Source organism: Alosa alosa, chromosome 7 (assembly GCF_017589495.1).
Source record: "Alosa alosa isolate M-15738 ecotype Scorff River chromosome 7, AALO_Geno_1.1, whole genome shotgun sequence".
Classification (NCBI taxonomy): Eukaryota; Metazoa; Chordata; class Actinopteri; order Clupeiformes; family Clupeidae; genus Alosa; species Alosa alosa.
The window spans coordinates 24476141-24486140 of record NC_063195.1 but is presented as its reverse complement, the minus strand read 5'-3'; the positions used below and the strand labels follow the sequence as shown (position 1 = coordinate 24486140).

At 44.4% G+C, this 10000-nt stretch overlaps 1 protein-coding gene across 2 annotated transcripts in view; it reads left to right on the top strand.

The window, feature by feature from the left end:
* The window catches only part of sorcs3 (sortilin related VPS10 domain containing receptor 3), a 201916-nt gene that overhangs the window by 150450 nt on the left and 41466 nt on the right, over positions 1-10000 (top strand). For both annotated transcript variants that reach the window (XM_048248497.1, XM_048248496.1), the window contains exons 8-10: positions 2211-2300; positions 3035-3214; positions 9198-9344. In XM_048248497.1, the coding sequence (XP_048104454.1) occupies positions 2211-2300; positions 3035-3214; positions 9198-9344 (417 nt within the window). The remainder of the gene's footprint in view (positions 1-2210; positions 2301-3034; positions 3215-9197; positions 9345-10000) is intronic.

Genomic DNA, 10000 nt, shown 5'->3' with positions numbered 1-10000 from the left:
CACTGTTCTGTATAATTGTAATTGTTTTCCCATTCGAAAACAATCTTGGCTGATTACTGTAGCCATTAGCAGAATCCATCAGTGAACGTGCATTTTAGGCTCACAGTCTGCTTGATGAAATTTAGTGCCTGACTGAGACAAAAGCTAACATTGCAGGGCAGGCACAAGTTTTTGGGCCCTAGAGCTTCAGTTCACTAAACTCATCTTAGCCTTTCCACCTTTCTATTATATTTTAGTTTGGGCACATACTTATTTTAGTTGGATTACGGGTGACTTGTGGTCCACCTTTTTTTTTTTTTTGATATATTTTCAAAAAATCACCTCAACTGCTGAAAAAAATATAGTAATAAAAAAGACTGCCATCTTTTTACAAAGCCTAGATTCAGCAAGTTCTAAGTGTCAACATTCATAGATGTGTGTCTTAGGAAGAAGCGTCCCGAAAAGAGAAAACAAGAATGTAAAACGCTCTGCTACTCACACTTGTCGAGGCCGATTCTCTCGCTCTTGTGATATTTTACCCAGGCAGGCTAGTCACACAGTCGTCTGCATTCTTAACGATTGCCCGGCGCGTCACATTAATCACCATTTGTTGCTGTGAAAGGGAAAAAAAAATATTAAAATAGAAATTCCGAAATCCCTAATGTGCTGAATACTAAGTAATGCAATTTCTGAGAGGGTTTTAATTTTTTATGCGCTTGAATATTATTTACTTTGACATTGTGCAAATGAGGAGGCCACTGGCATTAGGAATTCAGACGGGGGAGAAATTATTTTGTTCCGCTGGCCACCATTTTAGTCCTCTGTCTCTCATGCCCACCAGGATTTTGTCTTGACCTTCTACACCAGTTCTGTCGTTATCCATGGCTTCTCTTTTTCATAGTGTCTTACCTTTTTGGACTCTTGGATCTTCTTGTATGTTCTTTTTCAGACTAGTTCTACAGCAACTGCTTGTTTTGTTCACCATCTTGTTGAGGTACAAGTGGAAGGTCTCTCTGAGAACATCCCCTCGCATCCAAGTGTTTTTTTTTTTGCGTCACACTCCAAAGAATCTGGGAAAATGGACGGTTTTAAAAATCACCCCCAATTTAGCTTGAAGTTCAGCCGCCTCTGCTTGCCATCGATTGTTGGCCCCTTGCACTCGCTTGTGCACGCGGCCTGCGTTTTGGATGACACGCTGTTTGCTTGGCGTGCCGTCCACAGCATCCTCATCTTCCTCTTCCCCTTCCTCCTCCTCCTCCTCCTCCTCTTTGTCCTCCCTTTTCCGGCGAAGAGTGCACTTAGTGAGCGGCGCCACAAGAACTAGTAATTGCTTCTGCCATGTCACTGCTTCTGTCATGTCAGAATGAACTCAATGTTTATGTCTACTTTTGTGAATGGCTCTGGCTTATTTGGGTGGGGGGTGATCTTGTTAATTGAACTTATGAAATGGGAGGGAGGAGTAGGGGAATGGACACTCTGAAGTTCTTTTTGTCTTTTTTTGGAGTGTTTTCTTTCTTTCTCTCCTTCTTTCATTCATTCGTTCAATCATTCATTCATTAATTCTTCCTCTGGTTATTTCTTCGATTCATTCGTTTGCGTTCTCGTCCAGAGTGTTAAAGAGCAGAGACTGGATTGCTGCTCCGCGTTCCGCTCGTAGGCGTAGCGCCAGATCACCGCCGGCCTGCATTCTCACCGAGGCCGCTATCATTAAGCGCGACTGTCGAGCGACAACAGCATGCATTGGTCGGGAGACTTAAAGATTTCCCCCTGACAGAGAATAATGAGACTATTGATTGTCCCGCGAGATATTTACCAACGTTCACCTCGGAGCCCACAAAGGGCATCGACGAGCCCAGGAGAGGCGCACCATCCTCTGAGTGTGTGCCAAGAAAATTCTGTGTATTTTTCCCCCAGAAAGAAGGTTCTACAAAGGGCAACTGAATCAGAGATGCACTCACACACGTACAGGATGCTGGCACAGCAACATGATGAATGGGTGGGATCGGTGGGAGTGAGGGCGTTTCTGTCTCAGAGCTATATTTTACACCCATAACCAAGGCTAAAAAATCCCCATCTAAGTCGCTGCTATCCATTTTTATGTAATTAACAGCGCAGTATTTCACGCCGTAATTAAAACCCAAAATCCACTTTTCGACAGCCTAGCATCCATTTTGCGAGCAATTAGCGGTGCCTTTTGTTGTCTGAGTGGTTTATTTCTCATCAAACTGCAGGTCACCTCGGCTGGACGGGCGTGGTATTACGTTTCCTATCAGAGGGAGGCCTTCATGAGAATTAAACTGCCCAAATATTCCCTTCCCAAGGTAAGTCACATTGCTTGGAGCCTGGAGAGCCCCACTCACCATACCTAAATGTGAAGTAATATGGTTTTAATTGAACATTAACTGTGATTTGTATCTGTCTTTATTCAATTGGAGCTTCATTAATGACTCCTACACATTAGATTGAATTCAGAGAGTCCAGGGAATGGCAAATTAACAGTGATTATGCTGAAGTTGTTTTTGTTGTACAGCACGCAGAGTTTAATGGGGTTTAGCTGACCAGGGGTGCGTTTTGTGAAAGCATTGTTGAGCAACTGTCTGTGTTAATTAGTATTGTTTTGAACAATCTCTTTTTAGTTACCGTAGTGAGTGGTTGCTCAGCAAGTCTTTTGGGAAACACAAAGAGTTCTTACAGTTCTCTCTTAGTTCTCACAGTTCCCTCAAAGTTCTCTCACAATTCTCTTGTGTCTCCAAATGATTCCAGAGTTGTCAGTTGAACTAATGTTAGTGGTGAACTAACGTACTCTATGTGTTCTGACTAAAAGTGGAATTACAGAAAAGAAATAGTTGCCCCTTTTTAACCTTCTTTCTCTCATCTTTGTTCTGTTTCTTACAGCATACATATTTTCTGACTTTCATTCATACTTAGGCATCTGCATATGTGGTCTCTCTCTGTCACTCAGTATATAGTATACCTGAGTCTCTCTCTCTCTCTCTCTCTCTCTCTCTCTCTCTCTCTCTCTCTCTCTCTCTCTCTCTCTCTCTCTCTCTCCCAGGACATGCACATCATCAGCACGGACGAAGGCCAGGTGTTTGCCGCCGTGCAGGAGTGGAACCAGAACGACACCTACAACATCTACATCTCCGACCCGACAGGCATCCTCTTCACCCTGGCCCTGGAGAACGTCAAGGCCAGCCGCGGCCTCGGGGGCAACAGCATGATCGACCTGTACGAGGTAAGAGTCCACAACGACTGCCCATGATAGGTAACTCAAAGGGTTGGAGTCATGCTGTTGTAAAGATGTATGCACCCACAATAAGATTGAGGTGCTCAAAAAACAAAAAAAAAGTAAAAAAACAGTATGTTATTGTTAACACATAAAAAAAATGTCCAAACACTCATTTCAATTCTCCCAAAGGAAATGTTTATTTTATCTATCGCAACGTTTCAACGTTCGGCGTTCAAAGTTCTATCTCAACGTCTATTCCATCGTTTCAACATTTCGACTGTATAGTGTAAATGAGTCCCAATGTAGAGACATTCATTCACAGTGGCTCTAGATAAATAGCCTGTGTTTGTCATATTGTGACTTCTTAGTCCACTAAGTGGCTGATTTGATCCGGATTGACAGACCTGTGCAACATCCCATCCAGAGCTCCTCCTTGTGGTTTTATAGTGTATGTTTGGAAGTGTTTAGATTTGTTTGTAAGTCATACCAGCGGACGGCGCACTGCAGGACATTCAGTAGCTGAGGGATAACTGTGATGTCTCAGCAGACTGGACTCTGACCTGAAACTAACGGGGGGCGGGGGGTCAACAGTTTTCGTGTGAAAAGGGTCTGACAAGGGCTGGACCTGTGCTGGCCTCTGTGTGTGTGTGTGGGATGGGGGTTAGCATGGGTTGTTCGCACAGCTGGGATGTAAGAGGGGCCCAGTTTGTGTGTGTGTCCACACCGTGGGCTCAACGTTTTCCACTCTTGAGCAACTCCCTCGGAGCGGTTGTTTGTGTCCAATCTCCGTTCCGCTTGTTTGCGTCTTTCTATTAGCTACGAGCAGCTCTCGTCGTGCATCACACACATTTAAAAAAAAAAAAAGTCCTCACACCAACACACACAACAAAGTTAGCACATTTTTTTTTCTTTTCTTTTTGCTTTGTGTTGAGTGTCGGCACAGAAGAAAGGAAGAACAAGACCAAAGAAGATATATCAAAACTCCACAGCTTTAATGATACAAACTTTTTTTTGAAAAGTCAAAGACAAAAAATAGATCATCATATTGTATTTTAGGGACTTTTTAAGCATAGTTTTTGAAGGCGCCTCTTTTAAAGAGAAACCAGCAGGGAGGTGCATGAGAGAGTGAGTACACCTGGGACGCTCTGATGGTTCATAGTTGTGGCAACTTAATTGTGTGCCTCCTCTGAGAGACCCAGCAGAGGATCTAATCACATCTACAAGAGAGAGAGAGAGAGAGAGAGAGAGAAAGAGAAAGAAAGAAAGAAAGAAAGAAAGAAAGAGTGAGACTAGCAGTAGAGCACTTCCTTGCTAGAACACTTTTGGGAGAAATGTAATAAAATAAAAATAAAACTTGGAACCAAAATTCTTTTGTTAGTGCTCCGTGCCCAGGAGGACTTGAAATCTTAAGACGAAATGGCTCCGAGGAGCCTGAGAAGGGAATTATACATTTAAGGGAAAGTAGGAAGCAGGTGGTTCTGGGCCAGACTTGGAAAATGATTTAAAAAAAAAAAAAAAAGGGGGAAAAAACATTGAGTGGAAAACACAATGGAGAGCGTCTCTGCCTTTGTCCTGAACGCTTCATTTGGGAGTCTCTCAGTGTCTTCGTATTGACGCCAGCTCACAGGGCACCGTAGAAGGCACAGAGTCTGAAGACGCATTGGGGTTGTCCTCATGCACCCCCTGTTAGTCAGCCATTCTGAGATGGGTGTGTGTGTGTGTGTGTTGGATGGTTAGAGTGGGGGGCTATTAGCAGAGAGATGTAGCTCATTTTGGCAGTCTCACACTCTGTCATGTCAGTCGGTTTTCTGCTGTGGTCGGGGTCCAGACAGTGATTGAATTGTTTGCTTATAGTCAGCTCTGTTTACACCACAGTCAAATAGAAAGTGGTTTGTCTGGTGTATTTGGTAAATTTGTGTGTGTGTGTGTGTGTGTGTGTGTGTGTGTGTGTGTGTGTGTGTGTAGTGAGGGGTTGCAAACAACAGGATGTAAGTATTTTGGCATGGTGGTGGGGTCAAATCTAGCATCTGCTAAGATTCCCATATTTTCCTCAAAATGACCCAACTTTCCACTCGTACATCACACAAAGAGCCAGCAGTGCAGAAAAGAAAAAATGAAAAAAAAAAAAAAAAAAAAATGTTAGATTTCATGTCTTGCTCAGGGCAGCTAAAAATATCCCCCCGAATCAGCAGGCGTAGGCAAAGATGACTCGGTTAATGTAGGGAAGCAGAGTGGTGGTGGTGGTGCTGTTGGGTGGGTTGCTGAGTGGTGGGGAGTACCCCCAGCCGTAGGTGGAGATGTGGGCGGCAAGGCTGGTGGGAGACTGTGCTTCGTTCTCGACACCCCCCCCCCCGCCCCCCAGGGCTTCTGAATCAGCAGCTGATCCATATCTGTAATAGATGGCGCCGGGGCTTTCATTAAGGCTGATTGGAGACGGCTCCCTTCCTCCACCCCTCCTCCTGCACCGCTCAGCCCGCCGCAGGAGAACGAGGGAGAGAGAGAAAGAGAGAATGAGAGAATATGAAGGAAATGGTGAGAAAGACAGGAAGAATATAAGAAGGAAAGAAAGAGGGAGAAAGAAAGGGAAGGGAGGAGGAATGAATGAAGAGCAGAATCTGGTGAAGAAGGAATGAGAGAGGCAGAGCAGAGGGACAAGACGGGCCGATGTACTAAGACTAGCGCTGTTTGCTGCATTTGCCATTGCCAGTCTGCAGAAACCGTATGCTAAACCTTCTCTTTTTGCATTTTATTTACCCAATCTGAAGCTCATCTCGTGGTTGCTGCTTTTGTCCACTTCTCTAATGTCATTTGCTTGTGCCCACATAATATGAATAATAACATTCAAACATAGGCAGTTGAAAGGAATCAACTGCGGAGGACAATAAAAGGAAATTTAAAAACAAAAAAAGCCATCAGGAAATAATGCAATACAGTACATGCTAAAGTGTCATCAAACGGAGAGATATTGTTGCACAGTAATTCTGCTCCTCTTCAAAACTACTCAAGCATATGCAGCTATAGCAAACAAATCAAGCAGGCATAGGCTATAAGGAAGTGGATGACATGAGGGGAGGTTAAGATATCAAAAAGGCAAACAACCCAGTGGAACAAACAAGTTTGCTTTTGACATAATCCAAATAAGAAAAAAAAAGGTTGCTTTGAATACTGGTTTCTCCAAGTTTCTCCTAGTCACACATTTAACGACAGCGTGGATGACACCTGGTTTTAACAGGCAGACCATTTTCACATGTGCTGCCACCCGTAGTTATATACTTTGGAATGTCTGAACTATTGCTGTTAATGCTTATTCTCCCATTGTCTTTGTAGCACAAACGTCTCACTTTTCCCCTGACCTTTCCATGAATCCATATGCATGAGTGAGAAAAGCACAATTTGCCATGCAGCCCTCCTGAGGGAGGCAAAATACACTTTCATTCATGCACGGTCTGTTCGTACATATCGTGTCATATTTTAAGGCGCTGCTAGTGAAAAATTAACAGGCACAAATTATTTTGTACATCTGGCCCAGAGAGAGAGAGAGGGAGGGAGAAAGAAAGAAAGAAAGATGGGGGTATTGAAACAAGGAGAGTTGGAGGAGGAGAAGAAAGATCCATGCACTACTTACACTCCTGTCCCATTTATTTCCTTTTGCCCCATGTGAAATATCCCCATCAGAGTCAACTATGCCATTAACGTAATTACAGCAACTACTGGCTCCTTCAGAGAAATAGGGCTGTTCATTTGGGGGCTAATTGAATACCAATGAGGATTTTAGATGTTGATTGGTGTTGTCCTTGGAGTGCTGTGATGCTGAGTGTGTTGTTGTGTTGTTGTTGTTGTTGTTGTTGTTGTTGTTGTTGTTGTTGTTGTTGTTGTTGTTGTTGTTGTTGTTGTTGTTGTTGTTGTTGTTGTTGTTGTTGTTGTTGTGTACGTGGTGGGAATAGCGGGTATGCCCACATCACTGTGTGGAAGGGACACAAGGGATCTCAGAGAGGTTGTTGGCATAGCGACAACAGGATAGTGCTTACAGGTGGAAAACCTGACTTTTGTTTGGCCTGATTTGACAGTACAAACCATAGGGACAGCTGTGAGTGTGTGTGTGTGTGTGTGTGTGTGTGTGTGTGTGTGTGTGTGTGTGTGTGTGTGATAGAGCAAGAAGGACAAACAGAGCCAGAGAAAGAGAAAAAAGATATCAGATGTAATATGAAAGAGCTGGAGTAAGAAAGTGTGTGTGTGTGTGCGAGAGAGAGAGAGAGAGAGAGAGAGAGAGAGAGAGAGGGAGAGAGAGAGAGAGAGAGAGAGAGTATAGTAAATAATTACCTGTTTGATTGACACCCCTGGTAGAGTGAGTTTTTTTTCCCCTCTCATTAGTTGTGTCCATCCAGACTCTGTCTTCCCCCGCACCACTGTCAACCAGTCTGCTTATTAGTGCCACTTTATCCCGGCAGGCCTCATGCCAGAGCATGTCTGACCTGTTCTCTTTCACTCTCTCTCTATCCCCCTTTTTTCTAGCTCTCTCTATCTATCTTCTATCTTTCTCACTCCTCACTCTCAATATATCTAGCTCTATCCCACCATCTCAATTTCTCAGTCTCTTTCTCTCCCTCCCTCTCTCTCTCTCTCTCTCTCTCTCTTTCTCTCTCTGTTTTTCTTAGTTCTGTCTATCACTCTCCTTGTCATTCATTCTCTAGCTTTATCTGTGTATCTATCACTTTTCTTTGTTGCTGTTTTCCCCAGTCTTTCTCTCTGTCTATCTCTTCCCACCTTGTACCCTTCCACCTGTCCACCTGTTCTTCTCTCTATCTTGCTCTTTCTTTCTCTCTCACTCTTTCATTTCTATTCGGGTTTCCCCCTGTCTTTCTCTCTGTCTATCTCTTCCCGCCCTGTACCCTTCCACCTGTCCACCTGTTCTTCTCTCTATCTTGCTCTTTCTTTCTCTCTCACTCTTTCATTTCTATTCGGGTTTCCCCCTGTCTTTCTCTCTGTCTATCTCTTCCCACCTTGTACCCTTCCACCTGTCCACCTGTTCTTCTCTCTATCTTGCTCTTTCTTTCTCTCTCACTCTTTCATTTCTATTCGGGTTTCCCCCTGTCTTTCTCTCTCTCCCTCCCTCGTCCTATCCTTGTCCATCACAAACTCTATCTTTACACCCCCCCCCCCATCACCTTTTTCTCTCGCTCTATCTCTCTCTTGGGAAAGTGGTCAGTCGGTTTCAGACAGGTCAACCCAGCTGTTATTTTTTTTTGTTTGAGGGCGTTTGGGATTATTGAAGATGAGGCGAAAGGGGTCCTGACATTGTCATGAGCCTGTGTTGTCCACCTTGGTGGGCATCCTCTGAACTGCCTGAAGAGAATTGCAGTGAGGGGTGAGAGTGGAGTCAGGGAAGCAAGTGGTAACTTGTCGGTCTTTGTGATTTTTTTTAAAGCAACATAGTCAGTACTGAGTGAAAGAAAGAAAGAAAGAAAGAAAGAGAGAAGGGAGTGAGAGTTAAGCCCGTGAGATAGGAATGTTGGAAATTGAACGTTCTAAAGAATATCTGGGTTCCTTGAATTCAACATGGAGTTTTAGAAGCTTACTTTGCTGCGGAACAAAATCTTCTGTTAGAATGTTCAAAACTTCCCTGCTGGAAGGTTAACTCTCCTTTACTAAACCACTTCTCTATTAAATCACAATGCAACTTTCTCATACTTACACCACAGACAATAAAAGCCTCCAACTGACAAGGTTTACCATTACACTAATAATAAAATAAAAACCTCCTCCCTCTTACATTTTGACAACCCCTTGTCCTCCATTTCCAATTTTAAACAACACCCTTGAAAATGAAATAAGCCAGTGTGTGATGAGAGAAAGAGAAAGAGAGAGAGAGAGAGGTATGATAAATAAAAATGCTAAATAAATAAATCCTTTAAATAAAAATGCTACCTTTTTGACAGCCTTGGTCAGACGAGGAGTCTTTCAGTAAGCAATTCTGTTTTTCTTCCCCCAGGTAGCAGGCATTAAGGGGATGCTGATCGCCAACCGCAAGCTGGAGAACCAGGTGAAGACCTACATCACCTACAACAAGGGCCGCGACTGGAGACTGCTGCAGGCGCCCACCAGCGACATCGAGGGGAACGACATCCACTGCGTCCTGGTGAGACTCGATAACTTACACACCTCTGAACCCCCAAAACAGTGTGCACCCCCCTCTCTCTGACCTATGTGTACAGACAAAGGCTGGGGCAGCGCTACACGCCGTTGCATTTTTAAGAGTCCTTTGGTTCAAGTGGTGGTTCAATAAAGGTGGCTGAAAATGTCAACCTTCTGACCTATGTGCTTATGGACCCTAGTCCCCCAAACCTAACCCCAACCCTAACCCCAACTCCAACCTTTTCCCCACCACCTTGCTAGAATAAAAGCCCGCTGACGTTAAAAGAGAAGCTCTGTCTGTCAAATGAGATGAGATGAGATGGGCGTCCACTCCCCCACCCCCCACCCACCCCCCCCTGTCAGCGGGTGAAAGCAGATGCAGCAAGGGTGGCCTGCGCTGTGCCTCTCTTAAAGACGCCCACAGGCAATTACAGCACACGTCTGGATGCATTAGCAGGGGAATCCCGTCTGTAGGAGGATGGGGAACAGAAGGGCCGGAGCCTGAAGCGTGTTTTTTTTTTTAGAGGGGGAGGAGGGGAGGATTGGAGGACAGTGTGTTGGGGGAATTTAAAAAGGGCGTTTTCTTTGTGATACTTTAATTGCCGGTTGGCATTGCTTTTGATTTCGCCGTTAAATCCTGTTGCCCTTGGTGTCCGCCGC